This window comes from Peromyscus maniculatus, chromosome 8, assembly GCF_049852395.1.
Source record: "Peromyscus maniculatus bairdii isolate BWxNUB_F1_BW_parent chromosome 8, HU_Pman_BW_mat_3.1, whole genome shotgun sequence".
NCBI classification, from domain to species: domain Eukaryota; kingdom Metazoa; phylum Chordata; class Mammalia; order Rodentia; family Cricetidae; genus Peromyscus; species Peromyscus maniculatus.
The window spans coordinates 30,188,561-30,209,808 of NC_134859.1; the positions used below are offsets into that span (position 1 = coordinate 30,188,561).

General features: G+C 47.3%; 1 protein-coding gene across 6 annotated transcripts in view; it reads right to left on the reverse strand.

Moving 5' to 3' along the window:
- Positions 1 to 1,283: 1,283 nt before the first annotated feature.
- Positions 1,284 to 21,248, reverse strand: part of Cyfip2 (cytoplasmic FMR1 interacting protein 2) — a 120,055-nt gene continuing 100,090 nt past the window's right edge. For all 6 annotated transcript variants that reach the window (XM_015990491.3, XM_042283877.2, XM_006997381.4 and 3 more), the window contains 5 exons: positions 14,831 to 14,903; positions 14,009 to 14,103; positions 7,753 to 7,991; positions 5,939 to 6,086; positions 1,284 to 3,952 (listed from right to left, as the gene is read on the reverse strand). In XM_015990491.3, the coding sequence (XP_015845977.1) occupies positions 3,785 to 3,952; positions 5,939 to 6,086; positions 7,753 to 7,991; positions 14,009 to 14,103; positions 14,831 to 14,903 (723 nt within the window). In that variant the 3' untranslated portion in view covers positions 1,284 to 3,784. The remainder of the gene's footprint in view (positions 3,953 to 5,938; positions 6,087 to 7,752; positions 7,992 to 14,008; positions 14,104 to 14,830; positions 14,904 to 21,248) is intronic.

The following is a 21,248-nucleotide window of genomic DNA, read 5'->3' on the forward strand; positions in this document are numbered from 1 at the left end:
TAGTTTTTGAAACAAGTCTCCATGAGCTTTCAGCTTTCCAGTTTGGTCAGATTAGCCAGTCCACAGGCCCTAGAGGGCCTCTTGTTCCCACCTCCCCAGCGCGGGGATTATAGGTGCTCACTGCCATGCTTGGCTTTTTACGTGGGTGCTTGAGACCTGAACAAAAATCCTCATGCTTGTGAGGCCCCGAGTCCATGATGCTGGTTTAAGCACATCCTTCTAACTGCTACATAATCAATACATTCTTGACGAAAGCAATGACTTTCTAGGCATTGGTCCTGCTTGAGCCTGGGGACTTCTCAACCATCATGCTGGGCTCCCTCCTGACACCAAACTGCTCAATCATACTGCCTTAGAGCCCCTGAAGGCCCACTGACCAAACTTCCAAATCTAGTTTGGGGGATCTGGTCTGAGGATCAGTCCAGGTTTTGGAGCTCTCTTCAAATTCCAGCACTGATACTTGGTATCTAGGTGAAAACAAATGGTCTCGTGTACTCTGTAAAAATGTGTGTAAAGTGTGTACCACACAGTGATGGCAGATGCTTAAAAGAATGGCTAGATTTAGCATACCTATATACATTAATGTACCTATATATATTAAGCTCCATCAAATATTAGTTTTCCAGTCTTTCCCCTCAAAACTACAGCTGCAAAGGGACTGAATCATTCCCAAGAGCAGGAGTTAACTTCCTCTACCCTGCCTAGTGAAAAACAGTTATTTCTCTCTTTCCACTTTTGTGTGTGATGTGCATGTGTTTGTGGACACACTCGTGTTGTGGTATATGCATATTCAGGTTGTGAGTTGATAGTAGAATCATACCCGGATTATTCTTCAGCCTTATTTATTGAGAGAGGGTCTCTCAATCAAATCCAGAGCTCAGCAACCTGGTTAGTCTCACTAGCTACCTTGGTCTGGGGGTCCTCTGCTCTGCCTTCTGAAGCTAGAGTTATGGATGATGAGCTACACCCACCAGGCATTTATGTGGGTTTCTGGGGATCTAAACTCTAGTCTTCATGATTGGCTCAGCAAATGCTTTAACCACTGAGTAATCCCTAGACCCCAAGAGTTTTATTTTTCTAAAGATACAAAGGTTATAATTTTATTTTTTTAAAGTTTTCTTTCTTTGGTGAGAAAATAACTCAATTTAGAGTGAATATATGTGCTATATTTTAATTTTCTTCTGTTTTCTTTTAGGTTGTTTTTCTAGACCTCAGTTTTAATGTGGTCTCCATAGATCAATGAGGATTGGAATGTGGCCAAGAAATCAGGACAAAGATGCTGGTTTAACTGGTTTGGAAGCGGTTTTTAATGGAGATGAAAATGTTTATCAACTAAACACAGGTACCCCCAAATACAAATCAAAATATCATCTTCAGCTGCATAGCAAATATGATTTAAGAATTTAACATCATTTGATCACGAGCGTAAATATAAGTTCACCATAAATAAATGTAAATTCATTGTACAAAAATCCCCCAACAACTCTTAATACAAATATGGTACACATTTGACAGTTCCTGAAACAGAATTCTTTTTAAAACATTTTAAAATCTAAGCTTTTTTTTTTCTTGATTTTTAAATACATAAAAAAAAATCAAAAAGGCTGGGGGGTGGGGGGGACAAGGACCACTAGAGAGGAAAGAACATTGAAGTTGTCCAGAGTCCACAGACAAGTGCTGAGGAAATAAGAGCTCCCCCCTCAAAGTGAGGACCTCAATTTATTGGGATCAAGTCTCTTGAGAATGTGACTCTTCCCAGAGGGTCAACTTTTGGGGTCATGAGTGCAGGGTGGGAAGATGAGCTGCCAGAACGGCCAACTTATGAAGGGAATGGCCCAGATCCCTACAGAGCAGGAATGGAGGGCTTCAAACCGACTCGAGAGTGTAAAAATCTGGTCATCTCAGAGAGTCAGGTACTCGTCCCAGCCAGGACTGAAAATCTGGAAGGTGGACTCTGCCTCTGGGATATATCTATGGTTATCAAAGGAGACAAAAGATCAGACTAGGAAGTGACAGTGCCAGACAGGAAGACTGACCAGCTTCATTTCAAACCACGCCCCTAAACTGCAAACGATGCTGGTTCTTGCTTAGACCGCAGAGCCTAGAACAGGGCTCTGAATCTGTGGTATGCAGTAAAGTAGATCTTCTGGCCCTCTTCCCAGAGATTCTGGCTTAGTGCATCGGAGGCATGTCCAGAAATGAACACTCAAGTGGATGACCCTCAAGGGTTCCAATTTACATGGCCTCCCTGTGGAATACATGGCCGCGTCTCAAGGCACTAGTTATGCACATCTCTGCTGTTTTCCGTGTGGTTAAAAATGGTGATGGATGTCAGTCATCTTCCTGGGGGAGGGGATGGCTAGTCCTCTCTCCTCTCACTTTCTCACTGGGTTGGCAGAGTACCTAGAATCCACTTCCTATGTTTTGGGGGCTCAGGATTATGGCCTCCCTCTGCAGGTCAGATGACTAGCTCTGTATGGAGACATGGCTATCTCCTTGGAGATCTCCTACAGGTGGAGATTCTGTAGGGGCGTTTAGTCAGTCTGGAAAGTAGAAGTGAGTAACACCCCTGTGAGAGAATCTCTACCCCAGCACTGAACATGTGTAAAAGGAAGGGACCAGGAAGTTGAGAGCAAAAGAATAAAACGTTCCAAGACTTTCAGCAGCTGACATGATGAAAACTCCAGTTTGCTCAAAGATGACTTCTTTTGTGGGGGTGTGTCTCGGGATTGAAAGCTTGTTGACAAGCAGTTTTCCTCCTTGCCTCCCTGTCTTCAAGATGGTGTAGGTATCTGTCGAAGTAACCCCTTAACATGTTCCTTCATGTGGGATTTTCTTGGATGAGGTCCTGTGTTAAGAACTCACTAACTGGGTCGCTGGCTAATAGTATGTGTTGTGCCATGGCCGACATGTCCATTACCCATGTGGTCCAGTGCTGAGCATCTACATGAGGAACACAGTGCCTCATCTTCCCACCCTGGTGACAAGCCTAACCTCTCTCCTCTGGGATCTGAAGTTTTGGCCTGTGCCCACAGGTTTGCTTCTACACGGTAGGCCTGGCCGTTTTCTTCACCTACTCCCACTCACTGTGATATGGTTTTGAAATCATCCTTTTCTTCTCTCTAGGACTGTTCTGCAAGGAGGGTCTAGGGTGGGTCTTAGGGAGACTATAATAGGTCCTGGCCAACATCATCTATTGTCTTGACAGTCCGAAATCTCTTCCTGGTTCACCAAGGGTCAAACCTTGTTGATGGAATCCCTAACATCTCGACCAGGAAGCAATGTACCAGTGAACTGGAGGGGGAAGCCACAGAACACAGGCCAGTAAGCTGAGGCACACGATTGGGTCAGGCAGATCCCTCTGCTATGGCTACACTCTCTTCTTAGTCCCTAAGACTACAGTGCTGGATCACATGGACTGGGTAGGGGGTTACGATGTTGGGAGGTGGTCTTGGAAGCCAAAACAGATGGGGCGGGGAGCCGCAGGATGGAAACAGTAGCTCTTAGATATAGTCAAGGTAAAAAAAAAAGAAAAAAGAAAACACACACTGTCCTGTGTTTTTGTTGTTTTTCATTTACACTATGGAAAACCCACCATGGAGATATCACGGGAGAACATGCGGGAGCCCAGCCCTTGGGAGTGGTGCAGATGTGTTGGGGAGGTTTTCTTTTCCTTCTAGGCCAGTTCCACACACTGTCAGCTGGACCTGCTGCAGGCTGACCACGGCGTTTCCTCTCCTGCTTCTCCTCCTCCTCCAGGTTGGAGGTCTGCGGGACTTTCTGCCTAGCAGGTGGTGGCCAGTGACTGGTGGATTGGGGGCTGGAAGCAGCGCACGTGCTCCACAGTGGAGCTGTCTGTCTCCACGGACTTCATGTACTTGTTCAGGATGGCAAAAACCTCATTGTTCAAGATCTGGTACTTCCTGATGCGGTCAGCCATCTTCTTCAGGGGCTGTAGAAGGATGAGGATGCTTAGATTAGGACAGGAATAAAGGACGGGGCTGGAGTCCAGGTTCTCGGTGTCTCAGTGGTCACATTTCCCTTTTTAAAGGTCTTCTCTATGGTTCCCAAATGCTAAAGGTCACTGATAACCTTTGCAAGTTTCAAAGCTTATAATAAAGCTACCATAATCAAAATAGCACAGTACCGTCATGAAGACCAATGAAATAGAACTGTATGGCTAGAAACACACTCTTGTGTGTTGAGTCAAACTACTGAACAGGAAGACAAGACCATCCGAAGTATGGATGTGTCAGGGACAACCTTTTCAATACATGCTGGGAAAGTTGGATACCGACATGCAGAAGAATGTTGAACCTGATTTTATACACTGTATACAAGAACAAGCTGGAAATGGATAAGAGACTTTAGTATGAGTCAAACCATGATGTTCTTAGAAGAAAGCACAGGAATAACTCTTCATGATGTTGGATTTGGCAGCCAATGCAGAGTGAAATGGGGACTTCAGTGCATGAAAGGATATATGCCATCAATGGAATGGAAGGATTTGTAAGACAGGTAAGATGATGTTATTCTGAATACATAAAGTGTTGTGAGCCAGGGTCAGTAAGATGGCTCAAGGCATAAAAGCGTTTGCTGCCAAGCCTTAGGGTCTCAGTTCGATTCCCAGACCCTACATGTTGGGAGGAGACAATTGACTCCAGTGAGTTGGCCTCAGACCTCCACACATGGCACTGTGGCAGGTATGTTTCTTTAAACATACATGACTGTGCACAAAGGAAGTAAAAATATGAAAAAAATTTAGGCAGCAATTAAAAAGTCAGGGAAAAAACAGATATCTCTCTACAGCAGATATGTAAAGACCCAATAATATCTGGAACTTTGGGTTCTTGAGTGTTATTGGTGGGAGTGTAAAATGCATCCATTAGGGAAAACATTATGGATATTCAAGAAATGAAAGAGAATTACTAGATGGCCCAGTACTTGGACTTCTGAGTGTATATTCCAAAGATGTGAAAGGAGACTCAGATGGCTGCGTAAGTTCATAGTCTGTTGTTATTCCCAATCACCAAAGGTGAATGCAATGCAAGGCTCCTTCAGTGGATTGTGTTTTCCATAAGATGAAACACTAGTTAACCATAAAAGAATGGGATTCGGACCCACTGTAACACGGAGAAGTCTTACATAATAAGCCAGTGATAACATGACAGACCCCTTTACAGAAGGTATACAGAGTCCATAGGTTTATAGACACAGAGAAATGGTAGTTACCAGGGACTGGGGAGCTGCTTAAATGGACACAGAGCTTCAGCAGGAGAAAGTAAAAATGCTTGGGACATGGTGGAGGTTGGTTGCAAGACACCATGAGGGTATTTATGTAACACTGAACTGTATACTAGGAAATGGTTAGTTACCATGACCACTGCTCTTAAAGCCTGTGTGTGTGTGGGGGGGCGGGGGGCTCCTCTCATCTGGCCCCTGGACATCTCCGCTGTGCTAGACACTTGTCTGTATGCCTCTGTGCTGTGTGGTAGTTGCTCCCTGTGTCTGGAATCCATCCAGGCCATCGTCCCATGTGCTGCCGGCCATCCTGCACCTAGCCCAAGTTCCAGCTCCTGTGAAGACTTCTGATCTCGTCTCCACCACTGCTGTCTAGTTTAAGGGCTGTTTTCTCACAACACCCTTTCTCTCCCGGTGCCTGGCATGACTCTACGGTCCAGTGTGCTGTGGGAATGAGGGCTAGGACCGGCAGGGACTGCCTGGGACCGGGGAGGGACATTTGAGACCAGGAGTCCAGGCTGGCTTTCAGGGTGACCCAGTCTATCACAACATGTGACCTGCAGGCCCTTTCCAGGCTGCCCCCCAACTTCTGAGTGTCTGTCCATAGTCATCACCCTCCAGAAGCATTTCCCCCTTTTCCTCCCCGAAGCCAGCCTGTTGCCAGGCCCCGCTTCCCAGGCCAGCCACATCTGCTTACCACGTTCTTAATGATTTCATCCTTCCCGTCCTGCCTTTGCACCTTCAGCAGATGGTAACAGAAGTCGAACAGGTCAAAGCGCCGCTGCTGGCCCAGCAAGACGATGATGGAGCAGCCCGCCCAGTTCAAGCCGTCACCGAAGCACTGCCTGGAGGTGGGGGAAGGAAAAGGTGAGAAGTGGAGAAGAAAGGGGCCTCTCCAAAGCTGGCAGGACGGCTGCTGAGCGGGCCTGCCCTTGGATGAAGACCTTCCCTTTGTAAAGTAGGCACAAGGACGTCCTGAGGGTGGGTTTTTTTGTAGTTTCCAGGGACTTCAGTTATGTTAGGAGTCCTTTTAACCACAGAGGGGTGTTGAGCCCATGGAAACAACAGCCAGCTGGGAGGAAAAGATGACTTTACAAAGAACACAACCAGACTGTGTGCGCACAGACGTGTGGAGGCTGGTGCTGGGTCCTATCCTCAGTCACTCTCTACCTTATTTTCTCAAATGGTCTCTCCCTAAATTTGGCTTGCCAATGCAGTGTGAGACTAGCCGGGCGATGAGCTTCCAGGCATCCCCCTGTCTCAGCTTCTGTAATGTCAGGATTCTAGGTGCATAACGCCTCACTTGGCTTTTCTGAAATGTGTATTTTTAACCATGTGTCTGTGCATGGATGTGCAGGTGCCCACAGAAGGCAGAGGCCAGTGGCAACGGGTCCTCCTAGGTCTGGACTTGCAGGCAACTGTGAGCCTTCTAAAGTGGGTGCTGGGATCTGAACTCTCATCCTCTGGCAATAGCAGTACAGTGCTCTTAACCACTGAGCCAGCTCTCCGGCTCCTCCCTTGGCTTTTAAGCAAGGCTTCTGGAGAGCAGAATTCTGGTCCTTCAGGCTTGCCCTGAGCTGTCTCAACTCTAACCAGCCTTTGAGACTTCCATGGCGGGCCATAGGGATCAGATGCTCCTCATACAGGAGGCCCAGAGAGTTCTTGGGGCTTTTGTAAAGCCCTACTGTGGGCCTCGATTCCCAGGAGACATGGGGAGGACTGTAGGGTCACCCTCATGTCCTTTCCCCTGCTCAGAAGTTAGTAGCCCAGCCTGCCCTGGGTAGGTCCCCTGCGTCTCTGTCACAGGGTTGGAAGGACATAGCCCCCACAGCTTGCTGGGCTTTCTCTTCCCATTCCAGCACTACTTCCTCAGGAAACCCTGCTCAGTCCCTCCCCACCTTTCCTTAACTGCTGTTGCTTCCAGAAGGACCAGCTGGTCACTTTTGCCTTCCCACCCTCAGCAAGAAGCTAGATGGGTGCAGGAAGAAGGAGGGGACTCTGCTCCTCTTCTCTCCGACAGGACTGGGAGATCCAAAGTCTCCTCTTTTCCTAAGAGTGGCATGTGGCAGGGGTGAGGCGGAGGGGGAGGTTCCCAAGGCTGACATTCATGGGGCCCTTTCTCAACATTCACTCTTGAGCTCCAGTTCTGCTGACAGCCATTTACACACTTTCTGGACTTTCCGTTCCCCGGCACAGACCCCACCCCAGGGGATCAATTCTAGTCCGAGAATTCAGGTCTGACACCTCACCCAGCTCCATTCTCTGGTGTCTGCATCCTGCCCCATGTGACACCTTGACATTTGTGCTTCCGTATTCTCTTTGTACCTTTTAACCTCTGGAGGCCAAGAACAGTCAGTCTGCTTTTGCCATGCCCAGCACTGGCACCACGACCAGTGCGCTTTCTCTGACTGTTCATGCCCGCCCTCCCTCTCAGTCCCGGTTCTTTCTGGCTAGCCCTAGGCATCCCGGTGGTGAGAGAAGTGGAGGGCAGGTAGCTGGGGGTGCACTCACTCAGCTGTGAACTCGTTGGTCCCCACAGGGATGCAGTAGACAAATTGCATGGCACTCCACAGCCGGTGGAATTCGACACACTCGTCCACGTGCATGACGCCATTGGTGGGTGGCGGGCCCCTCCAGATGGGGTCCTGCAGGTAGCTCCGAATTCGGGTCAGGATGACTTCGAACATGGACAGGCCACAGCAGAGCCGCTCCTTGGTCAGCAGGTCACCTTCTCGAGCGATGGCGATTTGCTGGGATGGGAAGGGATAAACATGGCATCCACCCCTGAGGTCCCATCTGCCCCACCTCCACTGGGCAGTCCTGGTGCTAGCCACATCTAGAACTTGGTTACCCCGCCCAGAGCAGGGCACTGTGTGTAAGAACTTGAGGGCATGGAAGCCTTAGGGTAACTGTCACTCATGGCAAGTAAAATCCAGGCACCCTCAGTAGAAGACTGATTTTTACGAATTATGGGACCACGTACTGGTTTCAAAGGCTGGTGGGGGCTGAGAACATGGCTCTGTGCAAGTACAAGGATCCAAGTTCTGTCTTCCAGAAGCCATAAAAAGAAGCCAGGAGTGATGCATGTGCCTGTAATTGAGGCTCTGGAGAGGTCATGATGGCTAATTGGGTACACACAAGTCAGAAGTAGTCCTATTTATAATGTAACACTACTAGTGTGTGGCACACAAGGCTCCTGATGAGCAGTGACTATTCAATTCTACGGGCACATTATTATTTCTATTTCACAGATGAGGAAAACTGAGGCTCAAAGGTATAAAGCTTGGATTCTGCTCAGCGTAGCTTAGATCTACAAGTTAAATTAGCAAGTGAACTCGGCAAGCTGGAGAAAGTGACGTTACTACAATCCTATCAAACACCAGCACAACTCCACAGATGAAGAGAACGTGTGTGCCTGTGTGTGTGTGTGCGTGTGTGTGTTCATGTAGAAAACAGTTTAGAAGGAGTCAAGTTAGTCGTGGGTGCGGATGGGCTGGGGAAAATGGGGGAGCTTTTCCCTTTTAAAACAATTTTGTACAGTGGAATGTGCTAGGAGCGTATGTTACCATTTTAAAATTTGCCACTGACTTCACAGAGTTATTTTCTCTCGTCAGAAACCCTTCTTTGACAATGGTGAATGGTCTCTATTAGTAATTCAAACAGGCTTCTCATCTGGTCCTGGCTACTGCGGATCGAGTAATCAGACAGGCATACAGGCACATCAAACACACGACCGTCTTGTGCAACTGTCTGTGCTGTGAGTGAAAACATCTAAGAGCAAAGGTGCTGAAAGCCATCTGCAAAGCACATATTAAAACCTGAGGTCAAGCTCGGGTCTTCTCGTCTGGGAACAAAGCTAAGGAAAGCTGGCTGCTAGGACAGCAATGGACACACGTGGGATCAGCTCCCAGTGGGAGGAAGGGTTCTGGGGGAGGACAGCGCATTCTGTAGGGGGGCCAGGAGATACCACCTGACCTCTCCCTCAATACTCTCTTCCTTGGAGACCTTCCCCTCCCCCGCAAAAAAGAGGGCAGCCTCTAAGTAAATCCAGGGAAGGAAATGAGTCGGGAAGTACAGCCTGTGATGAACGTGGGCCATGAGTGTGGTTGTTATGGCAACCACACAATGTAAAGGCCTTGGCAGAAAATGAGTTGGAGAAGAGTTGGTGGACGTATGTTTGAAACGCAAAGGGGAGGGTGCCCTGATTCATGGCGCATCAACTTGATTCCACAGGCTGACACAGAAGGCCACTCAAGCTGCCCCAGGTAGCTAGAAAAAAGCACTCGAAGATACCTTACACCTGGTACTTGATTCTGTTCTGCTCAGCTCTCCACATGTTAAGAACAATTGCTTGATACCCTGGAGGTGCTCAGTAAACAAAGGACCCATGTATGTTCTCATCAGCAAATTGAGAGACTTCTGGTATTCTAATTAATCTGTTGTCTATCTGATTATTCAGGCAGCCTCTGAGAACCCTAGTTTGGGGGTGAGTGGGTAGAAATATTGGCAAATGACTTTATAGAACCCGTGGTTTCACCTTGAGCTCCCCATCCACCAGAGCCAATGGAAGGGGCCCTGTCCCCTTTCTCTGAAGTTTTCACCCTTCCATTTCCTTCTGTGACCCATAAAAGTAATATGCATTCACTGGGTAAAATTTAGGGGAAAAACTTAAATAACATATGAGAAAGATAATATTCCACTTATCCCATTACCCAGAGCTGAGCTTTCTTAAAATACAGATTTATGAATATGTATACATGCATGTATATACCAGATCATCTATATTACGTTTTTATTTAGCACATCTCTAATTTAAAAACTCATTTCCATAATACATTCAGTGCCATGGTCTTTAGATGCCTATCTAAAAACAGTCTCTGATAAATGTCTTCAGTCTTCTACCCTTGCTGGTTATTTTAAGTTGTCCATAAATCTTTAGTGTTGGGGACAATCCTAAAGTAATTGCCTGTATACCTAACACTCTGTGAGCACTGTCTGTCATGTTGGATAAACCCTAGCTGATGTGGGGGGAGCGGGTCAGAGAATGTAATTACTTTAAAAGGATAGTGAGTCTCAAAAAAGCTGCCCCGATAACTTCCCAGGTGAAGTGAAGCCCATTCCTGTACCCCCACCAGCCAATGTGCTCTAAAGAAGAAGGCTGTTACCAAACGGAGAGATGGAATCTACCTTGACGTCAGGGTATGCGTTTCAGATTGCTGGGAATGTTGAACTTTTTCTATGTTGACTTTTTTTTTTTTTAATGTGAGTATTCTTTGCCTTTTTTGGTATATCATTTTGTGTGTGCAAGTGTGCTTTGCCTATGTGCATGTATGTAGAGGTCAGAGGTGAACTTCGGGTACCTTTTTGTTATTATTTTTTTTTCCAAGACAGGGTTTCTCTGTGTAGCCCTGGCTGTCCTGGAACTCACTGTGTCTAACAGGTTGGCCTTGAACTCAGAGATCTGCCTGCCTCTGCCTCCCAAGTGCTGGGATTTACAGGCGTGCGCCGCCACTGCCTGGCCGTAGCTTTGGGTATCCTCATCTGATCTCTGCTTACTTTTTGAGATAGGATCTGTCACTGAACCAGAAGCTCACTGTATTGGCTAGACTGGCTGCCAGTAAGCGCCCGAGATCTATCTGTCCCCTCCTCTATCGCTGGGATAAGAGGTGTGCCACCACCCCTGGCTTTTCTGTGGGTACCGGGGACCCGAACACAGGTCTTCTTGTATGCATGGAAAGCACGTCACCCCGTGAATGATCATCCTACCCTCATTTTCTTTTTACATTAAAAAACAAAAGGCCATCTAGTGCTTGATGCAAATGTGACCAGCTTGTGGCTTGTTGTCATGTATGGAGGCTGATGCTGAAAACAGCTCTTATATGAAATACCTGACCACAGGCATGGATTCTCAATATTCTTTTCTTTGGCCCTTTGTATCTTTTGGAATTCTGATTTATTCTTTAATAATCAAGAAACGCAGACCCTACCACAGTGTGTGTGTGTGTGTGTGTGTGTGTGTGTGTGTGTGTGTGTGTGTGTATGTGTGAATTCACTAACTTTTCTGTGCACATCAGTGAAGTCAGGCTTTCCTGCTGTTTCCTCTGTAACATTCAAAAGGCGGAGCCCTGAGAGTGCAGGCAAACTCAGAGAACAGATAGGAACGACTACAATGAGACTCTGGGGAAGAAAACACAGCACATAAGGATTTTTACCAAGTGGAATATCAGCAAAGACACCTTCCTTCCCTGATGAGTGGCTCAACCTTTTGTCAACCTGGGAATGATCTTCCCAGCTGTCAAGGGTATAACACATTCTAAGAGATACTAATTTTAAAAATGCAGGCCAGCTAAGGAGGTGAAACAGCTACCATGCCATTTCATAGATGGGAAAACAAAGGCAGAGAAATAAAATGTTTCATGTGAGACTATATGATACTTCAGGGTAGAGCTATGACAATGGTGCTGGCTGAAAACCAGGTCACCTCAGTTTGTTCAGAAACAAATGCAAACACCACAGTGTTCAAACTTCCCTGCTTTAACTCTGCCATGACTGTTGCCTGTCACTGACCCAGACATCACACAAGATCCGGCGGAGAAGAACTAGTGGCCAGCTTCAGTGTTTACAACTTGTTAGCATTTCTTTGGCCCATGGGCTGATGAAGTTGTATTTATTATGTGTGTTGTATGTATGCATTTAGTGTGTGTGTACATGTGGTTTGGCACATGTATAGAGCTCAGAAGACAACTTGCAAGAGTCCTTCCTTTCTTCCCTCATATGGCTGGGATCAAGGTAGCAAGTGCCTTTAACCATTGAGCCATCTCACTGCCCCCAAGTTCTACTTTTTAGTTTTCTTTTTCACATTTTATCTACACACATGGACCTTGATCCTACCCTACAATCTTTCCTCCATCCTCCTTTCCCAGTCCCAGTGACCCCTGAGTCTACTTTCAGGCTGATCTGACTGTAGTGTTGGGGTATGCTTTGAGAAGTGGGCAACTTGCCGAACTGGCATGATCTCACTCACTGGGCTCCTGTTTGTCAGAGACTCAACACTGGATAAACGGAGATTTCTATCAGTCCCAAGGAAATGGCGTGCACCAGAATGGGGGAGGAATGCACAGCCATGAGTGGAAACCCATGCCAAGTCCCCCAGGCTCCAGAAGATGGATTCTTGCAGGATGACACCCTGGGAGCAGCCGGCACGCCACCGGCTTGGGAGATTTCTCCCTAAAAGGAAATCCTCTTTGAAGATTTCCTCTGTTCGACTTCTGCTGCCAAAAAAGTGGAAAGACTCCCTCCAGTGTCCGAATTCTCCGCTGTGAGCCCAAGACCCAAATGCCTCCTGTGGTTAGTCACCGTTTGCAGTGGGAGCCTGATGTGGGGAGCTTCTCAGTTGACACCTGTGCAGGTGGGGCTTGGCATTGTGGAGAGTGGCTACCTCTTGCCCTCTGCCGAGAGTGTGGGTTCTTCTGACTATAGGGATGACCCCAGAAGGGAACATGAGTCCAAGGGTGGCTTTAAATCCTGAACTGCTCTAATAGTCAATGTGGCCGGCAACACAAAGCAGCTGGGTCACCTGTACGGTGTCTGGTGCCACCTCGTCCCTGCTTACCTCCAAATGGGAGGCTCACTTAAATCAACTGGAAACAGAAATAGACATTTGGGTGCCTCTCCCTCTATTTCTCTTCTGTCCTGCCTCCCTACAGAATCTAAGTGCTCTGAAGGCAAGAGTCCTCCCTACCCAATTCAGTGTCCACAGTAACTGGTACCATTTTTCAAAAGTTCATTTTTACAGATTCAACATGAGCCCAGGCAACTTTGAAGATATTAGAACATTATAAATAAAACTCAAATTGCCTTTGATTCCTCGTCCTCCCCACCAGTCTACCTCCACCTTTCTTTAGAATTCACCATGGTGAACTGGTGTGCTGGATAGTTTTATATCAACTTGACATAAGCTGAAGTCATCAGTGAGGTGGGAACCTCCATTGAGAAAATGCCTGCGTAAGGGCGTGGTCTTAATTAGTAGTTGATAGGGGAGGGCCCAGCCCATGGTGGGTGGTGCCATCCATCCCTGGACTGGTGGTCCTGGGTTCTATAAGAAAGCAGGCTGAGCAAGCCATGGGAGCCAGCCAATAAACAGCACCCCTCCATGGCCTCTGCATCAGCTCCTGCCTGCAGGGTCCTGCCCTGACTTCCTTTAATGATAAACAGGGATATGGAAATGTAAGCCAAATCAACCTTTCCTCCCCAACTTGCTTTTGGTCATGGTGTTTTGTCACAACAACAGAAACCCTAACTCCAAAAATTGGCTTTGGAACATTCTGGAAGTTTTCAGGGGACATTTTACTTATATGCTTTTGGTATGTGAATGTTTTTGAAAACCCTATGTGAAATGTAACTTGAATTCAAGATCTAGCCACATTGATTGATGCACTTAAATTTAATTTTTCCTTTCTATTATTATGTATTTAACAATGCTGAATCTACAAGTACAGAGTGCTTACATAAAATGCCACATTCTACTGAGCTAACACCTCAGACAAACCACAGGACCACAGTTTCTCCTGATCTTGAGTTTGAGAAAAATATCTAGATGTGAACTGTGGACTCAGAGTATGTGAAATTCTAAATTTGATAGACGACGGTGTTGCAGAATTTTTGGTACCTGCCAGGGAGGTGATAGTTTCCCTATCTGTAAAGTGAGGAGTTGGGGCCCCAAATACTCCATTCCTGGGACCCTTTGGGCCCATGACATGGGTTGTACCTGAGGAGTTCCCAGCCGTTCTATCAGGGGGACCAGGTGAAGTGGGGCGTACTTGGCTTCCAGGCGCTTCATCCGGACTTCCAGGCGCTCCCCCTCTGCAGAAGGGGCAAAGGAACAGAAAGTGTGTGACCAGAGGAAGAAGACTTCTCAGAGGACCTGATGTGGTCACCGTGTGCCCAAACTAGGATGGAGTGTGCAGAACTTCCTCCTTGGTTCTGGAGACTGCGATGAGAATTTATTTTGAGGGATTATCCCCCTGTGACCTTGGATCATTGGATCAATAACAGAAGTATATGTCTAGTAAAATGGGGAGTTCCCTCTCAATTAAGGAGTTTGAATCAAGGCCAGATTGAGTTGCACAGTAAGGCTAGCTTTGAAGGAGCAAGGCTTGGAGTACTATTTCTAATCCCTCATGATTCCATGAAACTCCTTCCCGGATGACTGCAGTCTGAGTTCACTGGGATGGACTGGGGAAGTGTGAGGACCTGAGTTCAAATCTCCAGAACCATATAAAAGCTGGACAAAGTGCATGCGCCTGTAATCCCAGCACCCCCACGGCGAAGACGGGAGGTAGATGCAGGAGACTTCCTAGATGTCTGCAGGCCAACTAGCCTGGCACACACAGCGACAAACAACCAGGAGACCCTGTTTCAAACAGACTAACAGACTGGGAGGTGATGACGATACCTGAGGTGGTCCTGACTCCGAGGTGCAGCCTATCACACACGTGTGTCCATACTTACACAAGTATTTATTTTTTTTTTTAAGGTGAGTATGAATTCACATGTAAGAGGGCTGTCAGCGCTGCTGGTGGTTTCTTACCTTTGATGTAGACTCGGGGCAGGATGTTTTGGAAGGGTGCAGCATGAAGCAGATCACAGACTTCCTCCTGAGACTGCAGAGACAGAGGGGGAGAGGGAGAAGAATTTTCACCTGGAATTAGAAGGATTTCCTTCCAAAAATCTTGGCCGCAGCTCTGCTGGCTCTAGGGCTTACGTTCTGGGTATTCTCTTTATTGGCAGTGTGATCCTGGTAACTAACTGGCTTCTCGGAGTCGATTTTCAAAATGAGGATGAGATCAGAATGTGGTTCACTGGGTTGTTGTGAGGACAGAGAATTCAGAACCTACAGCCCAGTCCCAGCTCCTGAGACCTCTACACATCTTTACCATCATCTGACAAGGACTTTGCTGAAGTGTTAAGGTGAATGAATGGTAGAGGGACCAAACAAGGCTGAGAGCTACCAGACTCTGGTTGGTTGGCGATGAGTTCTATAGGATTAAAGAGGATCGCTAGGACACAGTAGGGGTGGGGTGGGGAAGATGTCTCAGTCGGGAAAGTGCTTGACCTAAGCTTGATCCCCCCCACATAGGTAAAATGCCAAGTATGGTCATTTGTGCCTATAATCTCAGCAATGGTGAGGTAGAAATAGGCAGATCCCTGGGCCCCCTGAGTGAGCTACCTTACCCCCAAAATAAGGTGGAATGCTCTTGAGGAATGATACCTGAGGTTGGCCACTGGCATGCATGTGTGTGCGTGCACACATGAGACACTTGGATCAACCCTGCCCTCTGTTAATCCAGAATGACTGGGCAAAGGTCTGTGTCTGGATTAGTTTTTGTCACCTGAGCCACTAACCAATGACAGAAGAGAAGCTAGAACCTAGGTCAGACAGCTTTTGATGGGAACAAGTAAGGCATAAAAGCACATTTACAAATAAAAGGAAATCTATACCACAGTGTTGGGAGAACAAAGTTGGTTGGGACTAAAGGGAAGACATGGCTAACAGGCTTAATGAGCAGCCTCTGGTGGCTGACTTCAGCACGACGCAGGGAGAGCAGCTAGAGAGAGGCCCCTCTACTGTGTCTCCCTCTTCTTTCAATTGTGGGCACTGCGTGAGATGAGACCCCCAGATGCATTTGAACTTTAACTCGTAAGAGATAGACAGAGAAAACTCAGGATTATGGGTGCTCTCGGGCTTCCTCCACCCCAGGTATGGATGGAGCTCTCCCATCCTGGGCATCTGAAGAGCAGCAGTGAGATGGGAACCCTGAGATACATTGCTGAAAACTGTAGGTCAGTTCACATCCCTTCCATCCCCCCTTTCAGTGTCCCTGTACGTGGTGCTTTTGACTATCCTTCAATGTTCATTTTCTCTCTCTTCACTTATCTTGCCTGCTCCCATCACTTGATAATACTCAGTACCTACAAATTATCAAGCCTTCGCTTCCATCCAGACTCAGCTGCTCGGCCCCTTGCTGGAGTCCTCACTGGGCTATTCCTGTCCGGACCTCTAAGGCTGACTGTCTCCCTTCATCCTCCACCTGGCTTGCTCATAGACTGGGACATGAATCTTCCTTCACTTCTTCACCTCTCAAGTGCGGTGAACTTCCATTCTGTTGGCCCATGTCTCCTGACTCTTCCCTCACTGCCTACTGTAATACTATTTCAGGGCCGTGATGAAGTACCTCTGTTTTTATCTTAGTCCCAGCAATAATTTATGATTAAATGCCTTTCATATGATAACTTATCAATAATCACTTCGGTGGGGTAAATGTTTGTTACCCCACATAAATAAACAAAGTCATCTGTCCACATGATAGCCATCTAAGCATGGGAAGACTGCCGTCCATCCATCCATTCACCCAACAGACATTTATTAAACACCAGGCACAGTTCTAGGCTATGCAGATATGACGTGGGACAAGTTAGACTAGACCTCTGCTCTCATGCCATTTAAATTCCTGTAGAGACTTAGGAACACAAAGAAAATTTCCGATCGTGATCGCTCACGAGAGGAACAGAGCGGGCAAGAGCTCATTTGGGTCACTTGGAAAAATCCTTAGGAGGGAGTAGAAGCTGAGCAGAGGCTGGGCGTGGGGCAAACCAGTCACATAGATTAGGGAAGAGTATTCCAGTGCAAAGGCCATGGGCAGCGAACACACTGGAGTAGAGCCACCAAGATTCACAGTACACACTGCATGAGGTCCTAAAGGTGTGTGTGTGGGGGGGTGGGGGATGACAGCACGTGGGGCCTTAATGGCATAGTTTAAGTACTGATGTCATTCTATGTGTAGAGAGGAGCTATTTCAGTTATTGCAAGTACACGTCACACAGTCTTGGCTTTCTTACAAAAACTCTCCTTGCCCTTAGGCATGCCTTATTGGCGGAAGACTGGCTGTCCACTGCCTGCACCGTCAAGTTCTACTCCATTCGTGGGGATAAACTAGTCTCGGGAGCCAGGGAGAGCTCAGAGGGAGGACAAGAAAGAAGGCTGTGCAAACAACGAGGTAGCTCAGTCCATCTTACACGGTGAACTTTGACTCTGGGGGAGATGAGGGCACTTTCCTTTCCCACTGTGAAGCCAGCTCCTCCCCAGATTTGCAAACTAGGGGACAAGGGAAGCTTGGATGGAGGTGTCCTTCTTGGATGTCATCTACTGTGTCGTGAGGTCTGGCTAGGAAGGTGTGAAGGCCAGTGGGGAGTAGAGAGGTAGAACATCCCAGAGGAGGAACTAAGTCGCCATTTGCATAATGAGGTGGCTGCACACCTTGTGTGGGAGGTACTTGTTCGCTGTTCATTAGCTGAGGTCATTGCCACAGACAGAAACAGGCATTGGGTGCAGACAAAGGCCTGTGTGAAGGACAGAACAAGCTTCCATTGTGGAGCCCGGGCTGATGGCTGGCTTCCCGCTCCTCTGATCAGGATCTCAAAGCATCTACAAGGAGCCCGCCAGGCCACTCCCCACTGGACTGGGTCCTCTCTTGGCCAGTGAAGCCTGCCCTGCAGTGGTCCCAGGTCTGTAACCACCTGTCCAACACAGAAGGTCGGCTCTCTTCTCCGGTTTGCTCCTGAACCCACCTCTCTCCCCTGACTCCTCTGCTTGGTGAATGTCCCTCCTTCAGCTCTCAACACCATCCACCCGAAGGACACTTCTGCAAGCTCTCAACCCCACACCCCTACCATGCACCTGCCATTGTTAAATGCCTTTTGAGAATCACTTTCCCCTTCCAGATTTGAACTGTATTTTATATTCCATATGACTGATGAAAATCTACCTCTCACTGGAACCCAACTTCCATAAAGTGGAGACAACCCTCCTTTAAATATTTTAGGGTATTTTTCACTATGCCACCAAAGATGAGCATGGTGCTGGGTATATTGTAAGTGATCACTCATGACACAGAATAACAGCTGCAGGGTCAGGGCCTGGTGATACGGCTAAGGCAATAGAGTGTCTAGTATCCTAGTGCTTGGGAGGTGGTGGCAGGAGGATTATGAGTTGGAGATCATCCTTGGCTACATGGCTAGTTTGAGGCCAATCTGGACTACAGGAGACCCTGCCTTGAAGAACTTTTTAAAAAGGCATGTGAGAGATTTGACACATAATAGAATCTCCCTGAGTTTGGGTCTTCTTATGTAGGCCTAGAAGTTTCTCTTTATTAATGATGGAAATAAGTTCTTAATTATTCATTTATGGAAATAAGTTCTCTTTGATCTGAACTATGTAATATTTTTAGCAAATGCTTCATATAGTGGCATTTTCAGGTATTTTTACATTTTGCACCCCCACTTTCCTTCCTTTTTTAAAAAACCTGTATGTATAATGACTACATTTTCTACATCAACTATATAGTACTCTGAAAACTAACCTTAGGAGAAAAAAAAAACCAACCTCTGAAGCAACTAATAATTTTAAAGTCAGTAGTCCCTGGTGTCCTGCTCGTGAGAAGGCTACGGATCCTAGGCTCAGTCAGGAAAGATGTTTGTGTAGGTATAGAGTAAGTAGTATTTTGCTTTTGTTTTAGGCCACACTTAGCGGCAAGTCACTGATGCAGAACAAAATATAAATAAAAAACAACCCACATTGCTGTGATAACACAAGAGGGCAGTTGTAAGCAGCAAGAGCAGTGACGCTTGCGAGTTTCACCTTCCCGAGTCTTAGGGTCTTCTTGGAATAGTCATAATCCAAATCACAGTGCTACAAGCAGCTGCTGGAGGTTGGTACATTCACTACGATTACAAGGAAGGATGGGGGAGGAAGTGAGGGATGGCAGCAATGAGCTGGAACCACATCCTTCTAACCAGACAGTCCCCAAATACCACATGAAGTTGTTGGACAGCTTGTCTTCTATTAAGCATCATGGAGCGAAGAGAAGAAGTGGAAATGGCCATGATTTAGGCAGGGCAAGTTGGGGACTGGGGGCAGGTGGGGAGAGGCGCTCTTAACGTCATAAACAAATTTGTATTGCTTAATTCATCATCACATGTAACTAAGAGCAATTTAAACAGAACAAGATGCAGGGGGTAGAGTAAACAGTCCCCAAGGATCCTTGGCTAGAACAGGGAGCCCACAATCGCCTTGTTCTTCAGGGAAGTTGAGGCAATGGGTACTAAACTGAACATTCACTGGAGGCCGCCTATGTCCAGGGGCTTCAACCTATCATCTCTCAATACCTCTGTGCAGTAGGTCTGACTGTCGCCATCTTGTGTGGGGAGGACACCGAGGCACTTGGTAACACTGGCTTCCTAGCTAGGCTTACGGAAGTATTAAGCAGCGAGGCTGGCATTTAGACCCAGGCCACCTCCCTTCCCCATCCATACTTGTGTGGCAGTCCAGATAACCACAGCTCATACAATAGCATTGTATGCCACCAACCCATTGTAGGTCATGAAGCTACCAGGTCATCTAGAGAGGCTTTGTCTCTTATAGGACAAAGGATCACAGGTCCCTTCAACATACGATCCTGTCACCTCAGAGCTGCAGGGTCCTGCCAGCCAAAGACAGCGGCAGTGATGACCCCTCTACTGTGGATCCCCCGCCCTCCAGAACTGTAAGGAGTTCACAAACTACAAGCTTCAGATATACAGAGGGAAGCCCAAGCCAGAAAGACCAGTCCCCCCCCCACACACACATGAAAATACACAAAATCACCAAAGACAGAAAATTCACTCCAAATCTAACCACCTAAGAAACATTTTAGCCTCACCCATACCTGCGAGGATCATACAGCTTATTGATTTGCTTGGCTTCAGTCTTAGCAACTTCCTTTAAACGCCCAGAGAACTGTTATTTTCACAGGCAGTTTAAAGAAGCATGGGCCAGTGGCTCCGTGGGTCAAGTGCTTGCTGCACATGCGTAGGGACCTAACTTTGGTCCCCAGAACCCATGTGAAAAAGCCAGGAATGGCGGGGTGCTGAGACGGTAGAGTCAGGAGGACCCCTGGGACTTGCTAGCCAGCTAGGCTAGTTTAGCTGGTGAGTTTTAGTCCAAGGAGGGACTCTATTTAACAACAAAAAGGTGGGTGGTGCCCATGGAACAGTAGCTAAGTTTGTCCTCTGGTTTCCACAGACATGTGCACATGAGTGCGTGCGTGCGTGCGTGCTGTGTGTGTGCGTGCATGTGTACACCCATCCCCCCACCTACCCCCACAGAGAATGGCAGGTCTTAAACCACCTTCTAGTCAAACAAGCAGGAAATGATTGATATTGCTCTTCCCAGAAGTCACCTCTATCCTGAATTTGTGTAAATAACATCATTGCAGGCAACTCATTTGTACGAATCTGCTGGTGTGATCCCAAAGTACTGCACCTCTCACGTGGTCAGTCTCTACCTCCCACATCCTCCTTCCTGGTGGCCACAAAGTTCTCTAGCCAATCTTATCCACCTCCCCAAAACTCCACATTCAACTGTAATCTTCTAGGAGCTTCCTAAGCCACTCTGGTACCTACTGGATTGTCTACCACTCCCGTTTATTCAGGGCCCCACTGAGCCACAGAGTGAACCATCCATCCAGACAGTGCAGAAGCTAAGCAATGACCCCTGTAAACATGGACTGACAGAGAATCTTCTCAGAGGGACCACCATGCCTGGGACTGGAATTTCATCTGACGTGAGAGGTCAGTGAGAAGAATGTAGAGTACAGAAAAGCAAGAGATAAAACAAGCCTCCACACATTGACCATGAAGACGGAGGCTGAGCAGAGATGATGTAAGTCTGTCATTCACACAGTAGTAGGTGCTGGAGAAGGAGCAGAGGGTGAGCCAGACCTGACCCATGGTCTTTCTTGAGTACAATGGAGGACACAAGTGGGTGGGGAGTTCTGTAAGTGCTCCATTGGGGGTGTACATGAGGGCACAACAAGCTGTGTATGTCCGTGGAGCCACTGAAGGTCAGGGCATTTCAAACCAGGAGTGAGTCACTAACAGCATTTAGACATTGTGCTACTAAGTTCCCGGAA